This window comes from Salvelinus namaycush, chromosome 36 (genome assembly GCF_016432855.1).
Source record: "Salvelinus namaycush isolate Seneca chromosome 36, SaNama_1.0, whole genome shotgun sequence".
Classification (NCBI taxonomy): domain Eukaryota; kingdom Metazoa; phylum Chordata; class Actinopteri; order Salmoniformes; family Salmonidae; genus Salvelinus; species Salvelinus namaycush.
Window position 1 is genome coordinate 16,105,404 of NC_052342.1, and position 24,036 is coordinate 16,129,439.

Sequence of the window (24,036 nt, forward strand, 5' to 3'; positions counted from 1 at the left end):
ATCCTAACCACATCATAAAGATAGTTACATAACCAGAGAGAGACAGACATCCTAACCACATCATAAAGATAGTTTCATAACCCGAGAGACAGACATCCTAACCACATCATAAAGATAGTTACATAACCAGAGAGAGACAGACATCCTAACCACATCGTAAAGATAGTTACATAACCAGAGAGAGACAGACATCCTAACCACATGATAAAGATAGTTACATAACCAGAGAGAGACAGACATCCTAACCACATCATAAAGATAGTTACATAACCAGAGAGAGACAGACATCATAACCACATCATAAAGATAGTTACATAACCAGAGAGAGACAGACATCCTAACCACATCATAAAGATAGTTTCATAACCAGAGAGACAGACATCCTAACCACATCATAAAGCTGGTTACATAACCAGAGAGACAGACATCCTAACCACATCATAAAGATAGTTACATAACCAGAGAGAGACAGACATCCTAACCACATCATAAAGATAGTTTCATAACCAGAGAGAGACAGACATCCTAACCACATCATAAAGATAGTTTCATAACCAGAGAGAGACAGACATCCTAACCACATCATAAAGATAGTTACATAACCAGAGAGACAGACATCCTAACCACATCATAAAGATAGTTACATAACCAGAGAGAGACAGACATCCTAACCACATCATAAAGATAGTTACATAACCAGAGAGAGACAGACATCCTAACCACATCATAAAGATAGTTTCATAACCAGAGAGAGACAGACATCCTAACCACATCATAAAGATAGTTACATAACCAGAGAGACAGACATCCTAACCACATCATAAAGATAGTTTCATAACCAGAGAGACAGACATCCTAACCACATCATAAAGATAGTTTCATAACCAGAGAGAGACAGACATCCTAACCACATCATAAAGATAGTTTCATAACCAGAGAGACAGAAATCCTAACCACATCATAAAGATAGTTACATAACCAGAGAGAGACAGACATCCTAACCACATCATAAAGATAGTTACATAACCAGAGAGAGACAGACATCCTAACCACATCATAAATATAGTTACATAACCAGAGAGACAGACATCCTAACCACATCATAAAGATAGTTACATAACCAGAGAGAGACAGACATCCTAACCACATCATAAAGATAGTTTCATAACCAGAGAGAGACAGACATCCTAACCACATCATAAAGATAAATACATAACCAGAGAGAGACAGACATCCTAACCACATCATAAAGATAAATACATAACCAGAGAGAGACAGACATCCTAACCACATCATAAAGATAAATACATAACCAGAGAGAGACAGACATCCTAACCACATCATAAAGATAGTTACATAACCAGAGAGACAGACATCCTAACCACATCATAAAGATAGTTTCATAACCAGAGAGACAGACATCCTAACCACATCATAAAGATAGTTTCATAACCAGAGAGAGACAGACATCCTAACCACATCATAAAGATAGTTACATAACCAGAGAGACAGACATCCTAACCACATCATAAAGATAGTTACATAACCAGAGAGAGACAGACATCCTAACCACATCATAAAGATAGTTTCATAACCAGAGAGAGACAGACATCCTAACCACATCATAAAGATAGTTTCATAACCAGAGAGAGACAGACATCCTAACCACATCATAAAGATAGTTTCATAACCAGAGAGAGACAGACATCCTAACCACATCATAAAGATAGTTTCATAACCAGAGAGAGACAGACATCCTAACCACATCATAAAGATAGTTACATAACCAGAGAGACAGACATCCTAACCACATCATAAAGATAGTTACATAACCAGAGAGACAGACATCCTAACCACATCATAAAGATAGTTTCATAACCAGAGAGACAGACATCCTAACCACATCATAAAGATAGTTTCATAACCAGAGAGACAGACATCCTAACCACATCATAAAGATAGTTACATAACCAGAGAGAGAGCACAGCATGAGGAAAGTGCAACACAAGTGTAGATGTGAGTCCAATAAAATGTAATAAAGCTGAATAGAATGAATCTGTATAGTTCCTCTGTGATCAAGAGTTGGTGTTGCTCAGCATGTAGCATATTCTATGTTATCTAAGGGTTTGATGTGGGATAGTCACTAACACACGCGCACACACACACACACACACACACACACACCATTTAGCCTCTCAATATGCAAATGTCAGCTTTCTGTGGGACGATCTTCAGGAGAACACCATTCTCTGGCAGATGAACGCAGGGTATTTTTCTCTTTTTTTATTTGTCTGTTTGTTTTTGTTTGTTTTTTTAAATCCTAACTCGACCGGTGCACAGCTGTTCCTGTGGGATGGACGGCAGATTGCACTTAATTGGTCTCTCTTTTTATCTTTTACGCTCCTCTTTTGTTCTTTCGTTTAATTTAATGATTTATTTTCCTCAATCATGTTTGTCTTTCATGCCAGCCGTTGGCCGTGATATCCTGCTGGGGCTAACACTGGCACCTCTGGGAAATCACATGTACAGTACAAGACACACTTACTCATTCAAGGGTTTTTCTTTATTTTTACTATTTTCTACATTGTAGAATAATAGTAAAGACATCAAACTATGAAATAACACATATGGAATCATGTAGTAACCAAGAAAGTGTTGAACAAATCCACATATATTTTAGATTTTAGATTCTTCAAAGTAGCCACCCTTTGCCTTGATGACAGCTTTGTACACTCTTGGCATTCTCTCAACCAGCTTCACCTGGAATGCTTTTCCAACAGTCTTGAAGGAGTTCCCACAAATCAATTCAAATCAAATTTTATTTGTCACATACACATGGTTAGCAGATGTTAATGCGAGTGTAGCGAAATGCTTGTGCTTCTAGTTCCGACCATGCAGTAATATCTAACAAGTAATCTAACCTAACAATTTCACAACAACTACCTTATACACACAAGTGTAAAGGAATGAATAAGAATATGTACATAAAAATATATGAATGAGTGATGCCCGAACGGCATAGGCAAGATGCAGTACATGGTATAGAGTACAGTATATACATATGAGATGAGTAATGTAGGGTATGTAAACATTATATAAAATGGTTATTGTTTAAAGTGGCATTGTTTAAAGTGGCTAGTGATACATTTATTACATACATTTTTTCATTATTAAAGTGGCTAGAGATGAGTCAGTATGTTGGCAGCAGTCACTCAATGTTAGTGATGGCTGTTTAACAGTCTGATGGCCTTGAGATAAAAGCTGTTTTTCAGTCTCTCGGTCCCCGCTTTGATGCACCTGTACTGACCTCGCCTTCTGGATGATAGCGGGGTGAACAGGCAGTGGCTCGGGTGGTTGTTGTCCTTGATGGTCTTTTTGGCCTTCCTGTGACATCGGGTGGTGTAGGTGTCCTGGAGGGCAGGCAGTTTGCCCCCGGTGATGCGTTGTGCAGATCTCACTACTCTCTGGAGAGCCTTATGGTTGTGGGGCGGAGCAGTTGCCGTACCAGGCGGTGATACAGCCCGACAGGATGCTCTCGATTGTGCATCTGTAAAAGTTTGTGAGTGTTTTTGGTGGCAAGCCGAATTTCTTCAGCCTCCTGAGGTTGAAGATGCGCTGCTGCGCCTTCTTCACCACGCTGTCTGTGTGGGTGGACCATTTCAGTTTGTCCGTGATGTGTACCCCGAGGAACTTAAAACTTTCCACCTTCTCCAGTACTGTCCCGTCGATGTGGATAGGGGGCTGCTCCCTCTGCTGTTTCCTGAAGTCCACGATCATCTCCTTTGTTTTGTTGACATTGAGTGTGAGGTTATTTTCCTGACACCACACTCCGAGGGCCCTCACCTCCTCCCTGTAGGCTGTCTTGTATGTTGAGCACTTGTTGGCTGCTTTTCCTTCACTCTGTGGTACAACTCATGCCAAACCATCTCAATTAGGTTAAGGTCGGGTTATTGTGGAGGCCAGGTCATCTGATGCAGCACTCTCCTTCTTGGTCAAATAGCCCTTACACAGCCTGGAGGTGTTCTGGGTCATTGACCTGTTGAAGAACAAATGATAGTCCCACTAAGTGCAAACCAGATGGGATGGCGTATCGCTGCTAAATGCTGTGGTAGACATGCCTTTAATTCTGAATAAATCACAGACAGTGTCACCAGCAAAGCACCCCCACATAATCACACCTCCTCCTCCATGCTTCATGGTGGGAACCACACATGCGGAACTCACAAAGAACCAGAAATTAGAACCAGAAATCTCAAATTTGGTCTCATCAAAGCAAAGGACAGATTTCCACCAGTCTAATGTTCATTGCTCGTGTTTCTTGGCCCAATCAAGTCTCTTCTTCTTATTGGTGTCCTTTTGTAGTGGTGTCTTTGCAGCAATTCAATCATGAAGGTCTGATTCACGCAGTCTCCTCTGAACAGTTAATGTTGAGATGTGTCTGTTACTTGAACTCTGTGAAGCATTTATTTGGGAGGAGATTTCTGAGGCTGGTAACTCTAATGAACTTATCCTCTGCAGGATAAGAGGTAACTCTGGGTCTTCCTTTCCTGTGGCAGTCCTCATGAGAGCCAGTTTCATCATAGCGCTTGATGGTTTTTGTGACTGCACTTGAAGAAACGTTCAAAGTTCTGAAATTTTCCGGATAGACTGACCTTCATGTCTTAAAGTAATGGTGACTGTCGTTTCTCTTTGCTTATTTGAGCTGTTCTTGCCACAACATGGACTTGGTCTTTTACCAAATAGGGCTATCTTCTGAAAACCAACGTTACCTTGTCACAACACAACTGATTGACTCAAAGCATTAAGAAGAAAATTAATTTCACAAATTAACTTCTAACAAGGCACACCTGTTAATTGAAATGCATTCCAGGTGATTACCTCATGAAGCTGGTTGAGAGAAAGCCAAGAGTGTGCAAAGCTGTCATCAAGGCAAAGGGTGGCTACTTTGAAGAATCTAAAATCTAAAATATATGTGGATTTGTTTCACACTTTTCTGGTTACTACATGATTCCATATGTGTTATTTCATAGTTTTGATGTCTTCACTATTATTCTAAATGTAGAAAATAGTAAAAAATTAAGAAAAACCCACACACATGCGAGCACGAACACACACACACACACTGGAACATGTTGGAGACCCCCAGGGAGTGGGAAAGAGAAGAGGTGGGGGAGTGAGGGAACAAGAAGATCCATGGTGAGAAGAAAGAGGTAGAGGAGGAGGGAACGCGACAGTGGAAGAGGACAGAGAGAGAAGGATGATGCTGAAGGAGAGAGAGGAGCAGCCATTTTGGAAACCCCACCACACACACACACACACACACACACACACACACACACACACACACATACACACACACACACACACACACACACACACACACACACACACACACACACACACACACAGGAAAGACAGCCACCATTGAACTTCCAAAACTTCCCAAGACAGCAGCAGTTCCAGACCAGCGCCTGTAGTGCCCCAATGAGAGGAGAGAGTGGAGTGGTGAGATTAAAGGAACAGGAAACTGATCAAGAAATTTGAAAGGGATAGAGAAGAGAGTGGGTTGAGTTAGTTGAAAGAAAGAGAAAGGGGGGGAAAATGGATTTGGGCTTTTAAGAGAGAGAGAGATCGCGAGAAACAGAGATTGAGAGAGATAGGGAGAGAAAGAGAGAGAGATTGAGAGGGAGAGAAAGAGAGATATAGAGAGAGAGATTGAGAGGGAGAGAAAGAGAGACAGATATTGAGAGAGATAGGGAGAGATATAGAGAGAGAGATTGAGAGGGAGAGGGAGAGAGATCGATAAATGGAAATAGGGAAAGAAAAGAGAGGCGGGAGCCTGCCTTCGGCTTCCACCATGGTTCCCCTCTGTTTGTCTGTTTGTTCAAATCTTAACTGTTTTTCAGGGGAGTAGCCTGCTGCTACTGGGTAGAGAGGAGGGGGATCATCAACACACACACACACACACACACACACTGAGGGTCACACTGAGGGTCTCGCATGGCCACTGAAACACAAAATCTGAATAATTTAGAACCTCACACGGCGCCCCGGAATAATTACAACGAGACAGCCAAGAAATACTAACAACAAATGTAACTTGTTGTCAAAGACCCTTACGGTCTGGTGCTCTTACTGTAAGTGGTATTTAAAAAAAGAGATTGTAATGTCTTCTTCCCTCCTCCGCCTGCTCTTCTTCCTCTTCTTCCTCCTCCTCATCCTGCTTTGTCCTCCTCCACCTCTTCCTTTTTCCTCCTCCACCGCCTCCTTTTTCCTCCTCCCCCTCCTCCTTTTTCCTCCTCCCCCTCCTCCTTTTTCCTCCTCCCACTCCTCCTTTTTCCTCCTCCCACTCCTTCTTTTTCCTCCTCCCCCTCCTTTTTCCTCCTCCCCCTCCTCCATTTTCCTCCTCCCCCTCCTCCTTTTTCCTCCTCCCCCTCCTCCTTTTTCCTCCTCCCCCTCCTCCATTTTCCTCCTCCCACTCCTCCTTTTTCCTCCTCCCACTCCTCCTTTTTCCTCCTCCCCCTCCTCCTTTTTCCTCCTCCTCCTCATCCTCTTCCACCACCGCCATCTCTTTCCTGTGCTATGTGTAGTTCACCCTGTTAAATGCCTTGCCATTCACAGCTCCTGTAAGAAGAAGTGGCAGGAAAGACAGAATGAAGCAGAATGATATGTTGGGTCTTAGTGTGACAGCGTTGTAAGCAGGAGGGTATTGTAATGACATATTTAGGCTGTGGTGGGGTTGGTTGTGCTGGATGAGTAGCAGCCTGACAGCTGGGCCTGCCTGCCTGCCTGCCTGCCTTCCTGCCTGCCTTCCTTCCTGCCTGCCTTCCTGCCTTCCTTCCTGCCTGCCTTCCTGCCTGCCTTCCTGCCTGCCTTCCTGCCTGCCTGCCTGCCTTCCTTCCTTCCTGCCTGCCTTCCTGCCTGCCTTCCTGCCTGCCTTCCTGCCTGCCTGCCTGCCTGCCTTCCTTCCTGCCTGCCTTCCTGCCTGCCTTCCTGCCTGCCTTCCTGCCTGCCTGCCTGCCTGCCTGCCTTCCTTCCTGCCTGCCTGCCTTCCTGCCTGCCTTCCTTTCTGCCTGCCTTTCTGCCTGCCTTCCTGCCTGCCTTTCTAGTAGGTGTCTGAATGAAAGGAGAGACAGCTGGCTTTGACACCTTACTGCAAATGGAAGGAAAATAGAGGTCTGTGTAATGTGCTTGTATGTAGTTCAGAGAGAGAGGGAGAGTGTTAGGGTGACCACAGTTCAAATACCCAAATGAGAGACAACGGGATGACACACAAAAATCCCCCTCCCGGTGCAATGAAGGACCTCGTTGAAGCACCCCTACTGTTGCTACTCATTTGCCTTCGGCAAAATATGGTGATGCAGAAACGAGAGACCACATTTGTGGCTGTTTTATGGAAATCTGGGAATGTTTGGCCAAGGGAACACTTCTGGTTAGTCTCAGAGAATGTAAGACACTTTTAAAAGGGGATTGAGTGAAGTAGCAGAAAATATGTTGAATGAGCAACTAATGAACATGGAGAGACTCACACGTTTGACCAAATTACCTTATATATTTCAGTCTAATATGGCTATTTACTTACTTTTATAGCTCTTCGTCAGAAGCATGCTTTTTGTAAGTAGTTAGTCCTAACTGTCCTCTCCAAGTTTAGCTGACATTTACATATAGACCTCAATGATTTGACGAATGTGATTGGTTGATGATATGACATTGGCCTACATCTCATCTTGCTCTGCGCAGAATATCAGATCTCAACAACGATTGGAGAAGTATTTAACATCACCAATACGCCGGCCTCCCGAGTGGCGCAGCAGTCTAAGGCACTGCATCACAGTACTAGCTGCGTTACCACAGATCCTGGTTCGATCGGCTGTATCGCAGACGGTCGCAACCGGGAGACCCATGAGGCGACGCACAATTGGCCCAGCATCGTCCGGGTTAGGGGGGGGGTTTGGCCGGCAGGGATGTCCTTGTCCCATCGCGCTCTAGCGACTCCTGTGGGCAGGGTGCAATGCACGCTGACACGGTCGCCAGGTGTACGGTGTTTCCTCTGACACATTGGTGCGGCTGGCTTCCGGGTTAATCGGGCATTGTGTCAAGAAGCAGTGCAGCTTGGCGGGTTTGTGTTTCGAAGGACGCACGGCTCTCGACCTTCTCGCCTCTCCTGAGTCGTTACGGGAGTTGCACGTCGGTAGGATCAAATCAGATTTGATTTGTCACATGCGCAATACAACAGGTGTAGACTTAACCGTAAAATGCTTGCTAACGAGCCATTCCCAACGATGCACAGTTCAAAAATAATAATACAAAAACATATAGTAACCCGAGGAATAAAATACACAGGAATGGAGCTATATACACTGCCCTCCCAAGCAAAAAGGCAGTAACTGCTCATAGAGTGAAACTGAGAATAATGTCTTCAAAGTTTTTTAATTGTCCAGCCAAATGAATTCTAGGGTGATCATCGGAGATGTAATGATCTGTTGCCTTACTATGAGTACATTTTTTATTCATGTTGACCCTGACCTCTGACATGACCTTTGACCCTTAAACGGCAGTTACTGCCTTCTTCCTTGGCATGATATGTTATTACATTTTACATTTAAGTCATTTAGCAGACGCTCTTAACCAGAGCGACTTACAAATTGGAAAGTTCATACATATTCATCCTGGTCCCCCCGTGGGAATTGAACCCTGGTCCCCCCGTGGGAATTGAACCCACAACCCTGGCGTTGCAAGCGCCATGCTCTACCAACTGAGCCACACGGGACCACGGGTTATAAATTGTAGGGTAATACCAAAGTAAAGAGCAGTATCTGCCATTTTAATTTATTTGTTTACTATACTTCTCATTTATGCTATTAATACAAGAGCAGTGTAATTACTGACAGTGTAACAGAGTTTAAACGGCATCCTTTGTGTGTGTCTTCCACTAAGATACCAGTTTCATTTACTTAGAGATGTAGGTTCTTCGTCAGTCACATTACATGCTGTGTTTGACAAGTAGCCCATGTCTTGTTATAAGAATAAATGTGAAAAGCAGCACTGAAATTGTTTGAATTACATGAAATGATTACCTGTCTTGTAATATATAATGATGGAACATGATCGAAGTATGATGTAGGGTAATACAAATTATAAAAAATTAGAGATTGCTAATAAAAACATTTTATTTGTATTTTTTCAAATGACACTTTTGAATGAATAAATAACAGCTTTAAGAATACATTTTAAACATATTTACATATTCATATTCACAAGAGTACCCAAATGACATTTAGCTACAATTGATAAAATGCTGAACAGTTACATTTAATTTTTAAGTAACATTTAATTTTTAAGTAAAACTTCTTCAGTGCTCTTCCATATCACTCCTCATCCTCAGCAATGCTGTTCACAGCAAAGTCATTCCAGAACTGCCTTCGATTTTCAGGCATCAGAGGACACAGCTTGGTGATTATGTCCATCTTCTTGGACTCTTCTATCCCTCTATCCTGTGTACGTAGTGTCGAGGGTGTCTCTAGAGTGACTTTCTTCATGATGAAGTCAAGCTCTGTGAAGTCCTTTTCTTCATGGGAGACATTGTAGAAGAGGCTCCTGGATCCACTCCTCAACTGGATCTCAGCCATCTCTGCCAGCTTTGGTGCTGCTGCCTTCTTCAGCTTGACGATGGAATGGCCAGCTTTCCATGCCAGGATGTTTTCCTTTTTCATTTCCACCACCTCCACCTTGCCTGCATTGGAAGTGGCGACCACATGGAAGAAGTCCCCGAACCGTACACACCTCCAGGTCGAGCTTTCATTTCCTGTTCCACGCCATGGTGGAAACTGTCTGCACTCATGAAGGTGTGTCCTGGCTCGAAGAACTTGAGGGTGATGTCCTCCATCAAAGTTGAGTCAGCATTGACAACACTCACCAGGGATGTTAGGAGGCACCAGTTTTTGTTTTGAGAAGTGCAGTTATCCAACCAATACACTGCATGCTTGACATCTCTCTCACTCTCCAGTGCTGTTACGTAAGATGAAGTAATCTCTTCTGCCTTCCGACCAGCTGTTCCTTCATGCCATACCACTGAGATTGTTTTCTTCTTCTGAGACTTCTTTCCAATGGTGGCGAATGTCTCATGATAGGCAACGATTCTTCTTGTGAACAATGCTGTTTCCACACCTGGCATGCAAGGGAGCATGATGACTTTTTCCATATCAACGCTCCTCACAGACCAGTCCTCAGGCCAATCTTTCTGTGCATCAGCCTGGTAATGGCTTCTGCTCTGCCCTGCAGTCTTCTTATGTTCCTCATATTTTCTACATTGCATGCAGTCGGGGTTGGTGATGGTGAATTCAGGTGCTGCATGGCTGTTGTCTTGGCAGGCTTGGGTTTCCATGGCCTCTGTCACGCCCTGACCATAGAGAGCTGTTTATTCTCTATGTTGGTTAGGTCGGGGTGTGATTAAGGGTGTGTTATCTAGGGGAATTATATATCTATGTTGGCCTGGTGTGGTTCCCAATCAGAGGCAGCTGTTTATCGTTGGCTCTGATTGGGGATCATATTTAGGTAGCCATTTCCCCATTGTGCTTTGTGGGATCTTGACTATGTATAGTTGCCTGTGAGCACTACTCTGAGCTTCACGGTTCGTTTGTTCGCTTTACGGTTTTTGTTCTTTAGTTTCTCTTCCAAATAAAAGGATGGAAACATACCACGCTGCATCTTGGTCCACTCCTTATAATGATCGTGACAGCCTCATTCTCCCTGTGCTCCATCTTCAGATCTTCAGATGACCCTGCACCAAACAGAGCTCGTACTCCTCCTCTCCAAGCTTCACAAAGCTGATGTTCCTTCCCTTTACCGCCTTGCGATAGGTTTCATAACCACAGCTGTTTGTTCTTCTCCTTGTAGTCATTATGCATGAACCGAATATTGACGTCCGTCGGGAGGTAGAGGCGATGTGGGGCATGCTCTCGTCTGTAGTGGCTGATTTGGGGATGGAAGGACTCGATGTGTTGCAGGATTCATGTTCAATTTGCTCACTGAAGCTTTCTTTCCCCTCCGATCCTTTGGAATCAGTTTGGTGGTGATTGACTTGCCCATCATTGTGACAATCAACCTGTCATTTTTGTGTGGTAGCCCAATGTTGTCATAAAAAACCCTTTGCATACCTGTTGTGCAGAACCGCTCTGGTTTGGAAGATGGTACAGAAACGACCTGCTGCGTCGACTGTCAGCACCAACAGTGACATTTTTCTTAGATTGCTGTGCCACCATGTGGAAGATCCATGTCCTCTTCTCCTTATACTTCTTCTCCCAATACTTTTCCCATATTTCCTTTCGCCTAACCTCTGAAATATTCTGAGTACATTGCCTCTTGCATTTGGGACCACATGGCTTACCCGTTGGTGGAATCTTGGATTTCTTGTTTGATAGGTGTTCTGGAGTTGTGTCCACGGGCTCAGCTGCCACTTGTGCTGGAACATCCAACTCTGAAGGTGGATGATAATCTTCATCATCATCATCATTGGCACTTGATTTCTCTTCTGATAGACTGATGTCTAAGGATTTAGAGACCACCCACTGCTTCTCTATTTCTTCAAATAGTGTTGACACTGTGACTTCAGTTAAAGGGGGTAGATCAGGAATCTTTGTTGGAATGTGACCCTCAAACTCAACTGAAATAAACAGAGCAAATAATCAGGGACATCCATCCTAATGATTCTATTCTGTCATGGATGATAATAATTAATACTGACATTTTCTGGTGTGCAAACATATGATCATAATCCTTTTCAGTTATTCTATAATATAGGATATAATCAAGGTTGATTTTATCTTGTGCAAACATTATCTTAATCATTTTCACTGTCATAACTCAGTTCATCTATTCATTTCATACCTGCTCCCAAAAAGGCTCTTACATTTTCATCTTTATTTACAAATACAAACAAATTGCATGGATGGACATTGACAGGAATAAAACCTAGTATTGACGTGGTTGTACTGTCCTAATACACCTTCACATGGCAACTTTGATCCGCATAGATACTAAGGCCACTAAGGCCTCCAGTCTATCATCTAGGCCACAGGGATTGGTGGAAGTCATGCAAAACAGTTTTTTCCGCATTCATGTAAAGATGGCACTGAAGCAGACACATTGAGCACACGTTAGCATGTCAAAGCTTGTTGTACTAATTACATATGCCACCAACAAAGGTGATGGATACAATTTTGGATTTGAACTTTCCTGACCAGGACAGTCACGCAATACTGGAATATAAATGAAAACCAGAAACCCTGAACATGTGAGTAGATATATTATTAATGACCTAGCAATGCTGTGTGTGCGCTCCTCCGGAAATCGAGTGTGCGTGGCTTTTGACAGTTCAGTATGGGGTGCACGTCCAACTGACCGCCAGCTGGCTAGAGATCGTGTGTGTGGTGTAACGTTACGGATTCAAATAACCCATGGAATGTCAGAATACAACTATAAGGATTATATTCATTCTAGGTATAATAGATTGAAGTTAGTATAAAGTGCTGGTCGTCTCTTATGCGAACATGTAGCACAAATCTATTGCTTCATGCTAATGCTAGCTAGGTTGGTTTTGACGTTTTGGTAGGGGCGCGTCAGTTTTAGCTAGGTGGCTGTCACTGGCTAGACATCGTGTGTATGGTGTACTGATTCATAGAAACCATCAGACGAAGTTTCAGAATATAATTCATTATATGGCTAATAGATTGACGTTAGTATCAATTGCAGATCTCTTATGAGAGCAGGTAGCATTGTTAGTCTATGCTCGCTAGCTTGTTAGTTAGTCAGTGTCATACAGGCTCGATTGCATCACTATCAGAATAAAATGATATGATACAAAGGTAAAACGCAGTAACTGCAGCCTAGGGCAGGTTGAAACCAAGCTAAAAGGCAGTAAGTTCAGTTACTGTTTCACAGTAACTTTTTGCAGTAGAGGCAGGATCCTTGTCCACATGCTTAAGCATGTATTTAATGTAGCAAAAATAACATTAACTCATTGTCAACCAAATGAGCAGTTACTGACTTTTTGTTTGGGAGGGCAGTACAGGTTATACCATTACCAAATCAATGTGGAGCTATATACAGGGAATACCAGTACCAGATCAATGTGGAGCTATATACAGGGAATACCAGTACCAGATCAATGTGGAGCTATATACAGGGAATACCAGTACCAGATCAATGTGGAGCTATATACAGGGAATACCAGTACCAGATCAATGTGGAGCTATATACAGGGAATACCAGTACCAGATCAATGTGGAGCTATATACAGGGAATACCAGTACCAGATCAATGTGGAGCTATATACAGGGAATACCAGTACCAGATCAATGTGGAGCTATATACAGGGAATACCAGTACCAGATCAATGTGGAGCTATATACAGGGAATACCAGTACCAGATCAATGTGGAGCTATATACAGGGAATACCAGTACCAGATCAATGTGGAGCTATATACAGGGAATACCAGTACCAGATCAATGTGGAGCTATATACAGGGAATACCAGTACCAGATCAATGTGGAGCTATATACAGGGAATACCAGTACCAGATCAATGTGGAGCTATATACAGGGAATACCAGTACCAGATCAATGTGGAGCTATATACAGGGAGTACCAGTACCAGATCAATGTGGAGCTATATACAGGGAATACCAGTACCAGATCAATGTGGAGCTATATACAGGGAATACCAGTACCAGATCAATGTGGAGCTATATACAGGGAATACCAGTACCAGATCAATGTGGAGCTATATACAGGGAATACCAGTACCAGATCAATGTGGAGCTATATACAGGGAATACCAGTACCAGATCAATGTGGAGCTATATACAGGGAATACCAGTACCAGATCAATGTGGAGCTATATACAGGGAGTACCAGTACCAGATCAATGTGGAGCTATATACAGGGAATACCAGTACCAGATCAATGTGGAGCTATATACAGGGAGTACCAGTACCAGATCAATGTGGAGCTATATACAGGGAGTACCAGTACCAGATCAATGTGAGGCTATATACAGGGAATACCAGTACCAGGTCAATGTGCAGAGGTATTTGAGGTAGATATGTACATGAATGCAGGCTAAAGTGACTAAGTCAAATAAAGAATAGAGTAGCAGGAGGCAGCATAGGATGAGTGTAAAACTGTGTGTGTATCGGTGTACGTGTGTTTGTGTGTGTTTGTGTTGTATCGGTGTACGTGTGTTTGTGTGTGTTTGTGTTGTATCAGTATACGTGTGTTTGTGTGTGTTTGTGTTGTATCGGTATACGTGTGTTTGAGTTGTATCGGTATACGTGTGTTTGTGTTGTATCTGTATACGTGTGTTTGAGTTGTATCGGTATACGTGTGTTTGTGTTGTATCGGTATACGTGTGTTTGTGTTGTATCGGTATACGTGTGTTTGAGTTGTATCTGTATACGTGTGTTTGAGTTGTATCGGTATACGTGTGTTTGTGTTGTATCGGTATACGTGTGTTTGTGTTGTATCGGTATACGTGTGTTTGTGTTGTATCGGTATACGTGTGTTTGTGTTGTATCGGTATACGTGTGTTTGTGTTTGTGTTGTATCGGTATACGTGTGTTTGTGTTGTATCGGTATACGTGTGTTTGTGTTGTATCGGTATACGTGTGTTTGTGTTGTATCGGTATACGTGTGTTTGTGTTGTATCGGTATACGTGTGTTTGAGTTGTATCGGTATACGTGTGTTTGAGTTGTATCAGTATACGTGTGTTTGTGTTGTATCGGTATACGTGTGTTTGAGTTGTATCGGTATACGTGTGTTTGAGTGTGTGTGTGTTTGTGTGCATATGCATATGACAGTGGAAGTTCCTCAGAGGAGGAAGGGGAGGACCATCCTCCTCAGCGAATTTCAGACAAATTTAAATAGTGAAACATTCAAAAAGTTATCCAATACTAAATATTATTCACGTATCCAAATAATTGTTTAAAACACACTGTTTTGCAATTAAGGTCTACAGTAGCCTCAACAGGACTCTGTAGGGTAGCACCATGGTGTAGCCAGAGGACAGCTAGCTTCCGTCCTCCTCTGGATACATTGACTTCAATACAAAACCTAGGAGGCTCGTGGTTCTCACCCCCTTCCATAGACTTACACAGTAATTATGATGACTTCCGGAGAACGTCCTCCAGTCTATCAGAGCTATCCAACACTTGAACTCTTCCATGTCATGGTAAGCTTTTGGTTGAATTAATTTACTGCCACCGGACCTGCTGTTATAACTGCTAAACTGCTTGCTGTACACTGTACTGCATGATTGTAGCAGGTTTACTAACACGTTAGTTCTAGTAGCTATGTTGACTATGACGTTAGCTAATATGGTAATAACGATGTAGGCGGTGTGTAGCGGTTAGCAGTTATGATATGAAGGTTTGGCTTGGAAAGATTTTTTGCCTGGTCACAGACAGCTGTTGTGTTGTGCACTGAAGTCCACAAGCGCTGGGAAAAGGTGATGACCTTTTTACAATGAGCAAAATGTTCATGCTGTTTGTATGTGGCTGCTATGAAAGTGAACAATGCGTGCGGGTGGACAGGGGTGTATTCATTCCACCGATTCTGTTTAAAAGGGTTTCTTAAACGGAAGAAAATGGAACGAAACGTAGATAAACATACCTGAATTTGTCCAATAGAAAATCTCGTTTGCAACTGTTGGACTAATAATTACGCCCTAGATCAGCTAGATGCAGGCAAGAGTGCAAGGCGGTATTAAATGTGTCACTGTCTGTCAACTTGATTTCTCACATTTTCTCTCGACCTGTATGCACCTATGTTGTAAACTTTAAATCGTAGGCTAGGTCGTAGCAACCTCATGATGGGTATAGGGAATATTAAAGTATCATATAGTAGCGTAAACCTATCGTTGTTACATTGAACTGGGTGAATGGAATTTGAATGACAGTCATCCAATATTCTGTAATAGAAATAAGGCCATGATCATAAAAAAATGTGTCCTCCCTAATCTTAAACGACACCAACCACCACTGGCGTATGTAGTGAATGTGAATGTGTGGGTTTTGTGTGAATGTGTCAGTGTAGTACGTGTGACTGTGTATATACACTGAGTGTACAAAACATTAGGAACACATGCTCTTTCCATTACAGACTGACCAGGTGATTCCAGGTGAAATCTTTGATCCCTTATTGATGTCACCTGTTAAATCCACTTCAATCAGTGTAGATGAGGAGGGGAGGACACAGGCTAGGATTCTTTTTTTTCCATTTCCGCCTGACTGACGTGCCCAAAGTCAACTGCCTGTTCCTAAGGCCTTGAAGCTAGGATATGCATATTGTTGGTACCATTGGAAAGAAAACACTCTGAAGTTTGTAGAAATGTTAAATAATGTAGGAGACTATAACATAGTAGATATGGTAGGAGAAACTCCAAAGAAAAACCAACCAGATCTTTTCTTTTGAGAGAGCCCATGCTTTTCCAATGGAAAGTATAGGGAAATAATGAAATCTAGCTCCCAGTATGCAATTCCTATGGCTTCCACTGGGTGTCAGTAGTCTTTGTTCAATGTTTCAGGCTTGTTTCTTCCAAAACGAGTAAGAATAATGAGTTTTAGTACAAGGACATCTGCTTGGAAATTCATGTGTGTGCGCACCATGAAGACAATGCGCACCTGCTAATATAGCTTTCCTATTGAACATACTTCTTTCCGTATGAAATATTATAGTTTTATTACATTTTAGGGTATCTGAGGGTTGAATAGAAACGTATTTTGACTTGTTAAAACAAAGTTTAGGGGTAGGTTTTCGGATTCCTATCTTGGCATGTTGAACGAGTGAATTACTCAAATCGATGGTGCCAACTAAACTGACTTTTTGGATATAAAGAAGGATTTTATCCAACAAAACAACACTACATGTTATAGCTGGGACCCTTTGGATGACAAATCAGAGGAAGATTTTCAAAAAGTAAGTGAATATTTAATCTCTATTTGTGAATTTATGAAACCTGTGCCGGTGGAATAAATATTTTGATGTGGGACGCCGTCCTCAAACAATCACATGGCATGCTTTTGCTGTAATGGCTACTGTAAATCGGACAGTGCAGTTAGATTAACAAGAATTTAAGCTTTCAACCGATATAAGACACTTGTATGTACCTAAATATTTAATATCCATAATTCTTCTGATTATTTATTTGAATTGCGCGCCTTCCAGTTTCACCGGAAGTTGTCCCTCCAGCGGGACGCCTAGCCTTAAGAAGTTTGAAGAAGGATTATTAAGCCTTGAGACAATTGAGATGAGAATTGTGTGATTCAGAGGGTGAATGGGGAAAAACTAAAGATTTAAGTGCTTTTGAAGGAGGTATGGTGGTAGGTGCCAGGTGCACCTGCTACCATACTGCAACGCTGCTGGGTGCACCTGCTACCATACTGCAACGCTGCTGGGTTTTTCACGCTCAACAGTTTCCCCTGTGTGTATCAGGAATTGTCCACCACCACCCAAAAAACATCCAGCCAACTTGACACAACTGTGGGAAACATTGGAGTCAACATGGGCAGCATCCCGATGTCCCGACGAATTTAGGATGTTCTGAGGGCAAAAAGGGTGCGCAACTTAATACTAGGACAGTGTTCTTAATGTTTTCCACAATCAGTGCATAGTCTTGTGGGTGTGCATCAAGACAGTGCCGATAGTCCAGATATATAGGCGTATCTTGTCATAAGCTCAACGTTACCGCAAAAGAGAGAGCTTGGAATGTCTGACTGAAATACGGGACAAATCAACTTTATTTTGTAAATTAGTGGTGTTTAAATTTGTTGATAAAATGCAGGATGTGCTTGTTTAGTTACGGGACAAAGGGCCAAAATGCGGGACTGTCCCGCACAATCCGGGACATGTGGTCACCCTAGTGTGTGTGTGTGTGTGTGTGTGAGTTTGTACACATTTGTGTGTGCGTGTGTGTGTACTGTAGGTGTGTGTGTAAATATTGTAAGCAGTATCCAGTTTGATTATTCAGGGCCAGACAAACACAACTGTTCCTTTCACACACTCGGATACTACAGAGGTGGAAACACACACACACCACCCTATCGCAAACCTTAACCCATAACTTAAATAACTTAGGATTTTGGCAATGAAGCTCTTTATCTACTTCCCTAGAGTCAGATGAACTCGTGCAGTCTATGTAACTTGACGGTATAGCCCGATTGAAATTCAATGTCCCCGCATTTGCTGAGACTGCGTTCACGGGAAACGCTCCATATGTTGGCTCAATCGGAAATGACCTTTACATTTCAATAGCTCTCTACCGCCGATCTTCCGCGATACAGAGTCAATGGAGCCCTAAGGAGGCGAGGGATGCATACCGGCATGTGAGCACGCGCAGGCACGCACACATCACGCTCACACACACAGTACATACATTAACACATAGCAAATGTGTGCATATGTTTTCTCCTTGGACGATGGGTACTAAGACAAGTGGCAGTGTGTGTCGGCACACAGAGGAGTGTATAGTTCTGTCTTCTGTCTTATTGTGTGTGTTAGAGAGAGGGCGACAACCCCAGCATATGTGTCTTTGTATGTGTGTGCTTGTGTATGTGTGTGCGCATGCGTGCATAGTGTGTGTGTGTGAGAGAGAGAGGCTTCTCTGTAGTGTCAGCTCTTTGATCAGCCTCCCCCTGCTCGAGAGCCAACCCCTGGTGTCTTGGAGGCAGATGAAACACACACATCCACAGATGAAACACTGTGCTTCTATCCTCCCTCCCTTCCTCCCTCTCTCTCTATCCGGGGCCACCTCACAGTCATAGAACACCTACTATCTATCTATCTTCTCTTCTCTTCCCCCCTTCCCTCTCTCCTCTTCTCCCTTAACAAGTGCTCCTTACCCAGCCTTTCATCTCTTGTTGAACCAGTTTATTTATTAACAGGCCTTGATGTTTTATTCTATATCGCCTTTATCAAAATATGTGAGAGGATAGGCAACTGTAGAATATGGGAGAGGAAGGCGACTGTAGAATGTGGGAGAGTACGGGCGACTGTAGAATGTGGGAGAGGACGGGCGACTGTAGAATGTGGGAGAGGACGGGCGACTGTAGAATGTGGGAGAGGACGGGTGACTGTAGAATGTGGGAGAGGGACGTGCGAATGTAGAATGTGGGAGAGGGACGGGCGACTGTAGAATGTGGGAGAGGACGGGCGACTGTAGAATGTGGGAGAGGACGGGCGACTGTAGAATGTGGGAGAGGACGGGCGACTGTAGAATGTGGGAGAGGACGGGCGACTGTAGAATGTGGTAGAGGACGGGCGACTGTAGAATGTGGGAGAGGACGGGCGACTGTAGAATGTGGGAGAGGACGGGCGACTGTAGAATGTGGGAGAGGGACGGGCGACTGTAGAATGTGGGAGAGGACGGGCGACTGTAGAATGTGGGAGAGGACGGGCGACTGTAGAATGTGGGAGAGGACGGGCGACTGTAGAATGTGGGAGAGGACGGGTGACTGTAGAATGTGGGAGAGGACGGGCGACTGTAGAATGTGGGAGAGGACGGGCGACTGTAGAATGTGGGAGAGAACGGGCGACTGTAGAATGTGGGAGAGGACGGGCGACTGTAGAATGTGGGAGAGGACGGGCGACTGTAGAATGTGGGAGAGGTACGGGCGACTGTAGAATGTGGGAGAGGACGGGCGACTGTAGAATGTGGGAGAGGACGGGCGACTGTAGAATGTGGGAGAGGACGGGCGACTGTAGAATGTGGGAGAGGACGGGCGACTGTAGAATGTGGGAGAGGACGGGCGACTGTAGAATGTGGGAGAGGACGGGCGACTGTAAAATGTGGGAGAGGGACGGGCGACTGTAAAATGTGGGAGAGGACGGGCGACTGTAGAATGTGGGAGAGGACGGGCGACTGTAGAATGTGGGAGAGGACGGGCGACTGTAGAATGTGGGAGAGGACGGGCGACTGTAGAATGTGGAGAACATTTGCCAAAGGAGCTGACACATTATTGTCAAAATAAACTCTCCATTAACGATGCATCTCTCTCTCTCCCTCTTCCTCCACCCTCTGTCCCGCTCTCCTCACCTTTCTAAAGGTTTCCTGAGTACAGGGGACCAGTCAGCCAAGGGGAACTATGGTCTGTTGGACCAGATCCAGGCCCTGCGTTGGCTCAATGAGAACATCGGACATTTTGGCGGCGACCCCGAGCGCATCACCATCTTCGGCTCCGGCGCCGGCGCGTCCTGCGTCAACCTCCTCATCCTCTCGCACCACTCCGAGGGTAAGGGGCACACTGGTGGGTTACATTCATATTTGATTTGATTTACTTCTCAGTTCTTAGATGACTTACTCTTTCCCAGTAGAACAAGGGTACATGGATATACTATCTGGTTACTCCCAAGGATGGATTCGTTCAAAGTGAGTTCAGTGACATCATCTTATTCCCCATAGAATACCAGAGCCAAAAGTAGTGCACTACATAGGGATTAGGGTGTCATTTGAGACAGAGGATCAACATTTATATTGGGAGCAATGTGGTCCAATGACCTGTAGGGAAACCTTGACACACACACTCCTCTGCTTTGAGCATATTATACTGCCAGGTATACTCTGACCCCTCTGAGAGAGAGAGAGAGAGACTGTAGAAAGAGAGAGAGAGAGGGACTGGAGAGAGAGGGACTGGAGAGAGAGAGACTGGAGAGAGAGAGAGAGCGAGACTGTAGAAAGAGAGAGAGAGAGAGACTGGAGAGAGAGAGAGAGAGAGACTGTAGAAAGAGAGAGAGAGGGACTGGAGAGAGAGGGACTGGAGAGAGAGAGACTGGAGAGAGAGAGAGAGCGAGACTGTAGAAAGAGAGAGAGAGAGAGACTGGAGAGAGAGAGACTGGAGAGAGAGAGACTGGAGAGAGAGACTGGAGAGAGAGAGAGAGAGAGAGATGTTTTCTGTATGTATTTTTCTGTGTGTGTGTATACACATGAGACTGTGAGTAAACAACCAGTATAGTATGTGCATGTCCTCCTCTCCTACCCTAACCTACATGTCCTCTCCTCCTCTCCTACCCTAACCTACATGTCCTCTCCTCCTCTCCTACCCTAACCTACATGTCCTCTCCTCCTCTCCTACCCTAACCTACATGTCCTCTCCTCCTCTCCTACCCTAACCTACATGTCCTCTCCTCCTCTCCTACCCTAACCTACATGTCCTCTCCTCCTCTCCTACCCTAACCTACATGTCCTCTTCTCCTCTCCTACCCTAACCTACATGTCCTCTCCTCCTCTCCTACCCTAACCTACATGTCCTCTCCTCCTCTCCTACCCTAACCTACATGTCCTCTCCTCCTCTCCTACCCTAACCTACATGTCCTCTCCTCCTCTCCTACCCTAACCTACATGTCTTCTCCTCCTCTCCTACCCTAACCTACATGCCCTCTCCTCCTCTTCTACCCTAACCTACATGTCTTCTCCTCCCCTAACCTACATGTCCTCTCCTACCCTAACCTACATGTCCTCTCCTCTCCTACCCTAACCTACATGTCCTCTCCTCTCCTACCCTAACCTACATGTCTTCTCCTCCTCTTCTACCCTAACCTACATGTCCTCTCCTACCCTAACCTACATGTCTTCTCCTCTCCTACCCTAACCTACATGTCCTCTCCTCTCCTACCCTAACCTACATGTCCTCTCCTCTCCTCTCCTACCCTAACCTACATGTCCTCTCCTCTCCTCTCCTACCCTAACCTACATGTCCTCTCCTACCCTAACCTACATGTCCTCTTCTCTCCTACCCTAACCTACATGTCCTCTCCTCTCCTACCCTAACCTACATGTCCTCTCCTCTCCTCTCCTACCCTAACCTACATGTCCTCTCCTCTCCTACCCTAACCTACATGTCCTCTCCTCCCCTCCTACCCTAACCTACATGTCCTCTCCTCTCCTAACCTACATGTCCTCTTCTCTCCTAACCTACACCTCCTGTCCTAACCTACATGTCCTCTCCTGTCCTAACCTACATGTCCTCTTCTCTCTTAACCTACATGTCCTCTCCTAACCTACATGTCCTGTCCTAACCTACATGTCCTCTCCTCTCCTAACTACATGTCCTCTCCTCTCCTAACCTACATGTCCTCTCCTCTCCTAACCTACATGTCCTCTCCTGTCCTAACCTACATGTCCTCTTCTCTCTTAACCTACATGTCCTCTCCTCTCCTAACTACATGTCCTCTCCTGTCCTAACCTACATGTCCTCTTCTCTCTTAACCTACATGTCCTCTCCTGTCCTAACCTACATGTCCTCTTCTCTCTTAACCTACATGTCCTCTCCTCTCCTAACTACATGTCCTCTCCTGTCCTAACCTACATGTCCTCTTCTCTCTTAACCTACATGTCCTCTCCTCTCCTAACCTACATGTCCTCTCCTAACCTACATGTCCTCTCCTAACCTACATGTCCTCTCCTGTCCTAACCTACATGTCCTCTCCTAACCTACATGTCCTCTCCTCTCCTAACCTACATGTCCTCTCCTAACCTACATGTCCTCTCCTCTCCTAACCTACATGTCCTCTCCTAACCTACATGTCCTCTCCTCTCTTAACCTACATGTCCTCTCCTCTCCTAACCTACATGTCCTCTTCTCTCTTAACCTACATGTCCTCTCCTAACCTACATGTCCTCTTCTCTCCTAACCTACATGTCCTCTCCTAACCTACATGTCCTCTCCTGTCCTAACCTACATGTTCTCTCCTCTTCTCTCCTAACCTACATGTCCTCTCCTAACCTACATGTCCTCTCCTAACCTACATGTCCTCTTCTCTCCTAACCTACATGTCCTCTCCTAACCTACATGTCCTCTTCTCTCCTAACCTACATGTCCTCTCCTAACCTACATGTCCTCTCCTAACCTACATGTCCTCTTCTCTCCTAACCTACATGTCCTCTCCTAACCTACATGTCCTCTCCTCTCCTAACCTACATGTCCTCTCCTCTCCTAACCTACATGTCCTCTCCTCTCCTAACCTACATGTCCTCTCCTCTCCTAACCTACATGTCCTCTCCTGTCCTAACCTACATGTCCTCTCCTAACCTACATGTCCTCTCCTGTCCTAACCTACATGTCCTCTCCTAACCTACATGTCCTCTCCTGTCCTAACCTACATGTCCTCTCCTCTCCTAACCTACATGTCCCTGCCTGTCCTAACCTACAAGTCCTCTCCTCTCTTAACCTACATGTCCTCTCCTCCTCTCCTACCCTAACCTACATGTCCTCTTCTCTCTTAACCTACATGTCATCTCCTGTCCTAACCTACATGTCATCTCCTGTCCTAACCTACATATCCTCTCCTCTCCTAACCTACATATCCTCTCCTCTCCTCCTCTCCTACCTTAACCTACATGTCCTCTTCTCTCTTAACCTACATGTCATCTCCTGTCCTAACCTACATGTCATCTCCTGTCCTAACCTACATGTCCTCTCCTCTCCTAACCTACATGTCCTCTCCTCTCCTCCTCTCCTACCCTAACCTACATGTCCTCTCCTCTCCTACCCAAACTTACATGTCCTCTCCTCCTCTCTTGTCTCGTCTCATCATTGACTCGTCTCCTCTGCTGCCACTCACCCATACATTAAAACCAGTTCTCTCTGCTGTCAAACCCATCTTCATCTTAATCACCGTCCTCATCGTCATCTAACACCAGCCCTCCAGACTACAACTCCTCCACCTGTCACTCAAAGCTCCCGGGGTGCCAGGTAAGGAACACTCTCGCTCCCCACGGGGAACACCAGTCATGTCATCCCACCACTCAACAAATCAACTGTGGCATGATACATGTGTTTATGGAGGAGAGGTGGATGAGAGGCGAGGGAGAGAGGAGGGGGAAGGGGGATACACATCGTTATGATGAGAGTGGGAAAGGGAGGAGAGGGGGGAGGTAGCGGAAGGGAAGATGAACAGAGAGAGGGAAGGAGGAAAGAGAGAAACTGATAAGGATTTAGGATGAAATATAGATGAGTCACCTCTCTCCTCTTTCTCATACTTTCCC

General features: G+C 44.5%; 1 protein-coding gene across 1 annotated transcript in view; it reads left to right on the forward strand.

Moving 5' to 3' along the window:
• The window catches only part of LOC120030267 (neuroligin-2-like), a 264,902-nt gene that overhangs the window by 229,129 nt on the left and 11,737 nt on the right, over positions 1 to 24,036 (forward strand). The window contains exon 2 of the mRNA XM_038975609.1: positions 20,099 to 20,284. Within this exon, the coding sequence (XP_038831537.1) occupies positions 20,099 to 20,284 (186 nt within the window). The remainder of the gene's footprint in view (positions 1 to 20,098; positions 20,285 to 24,036) is intronic.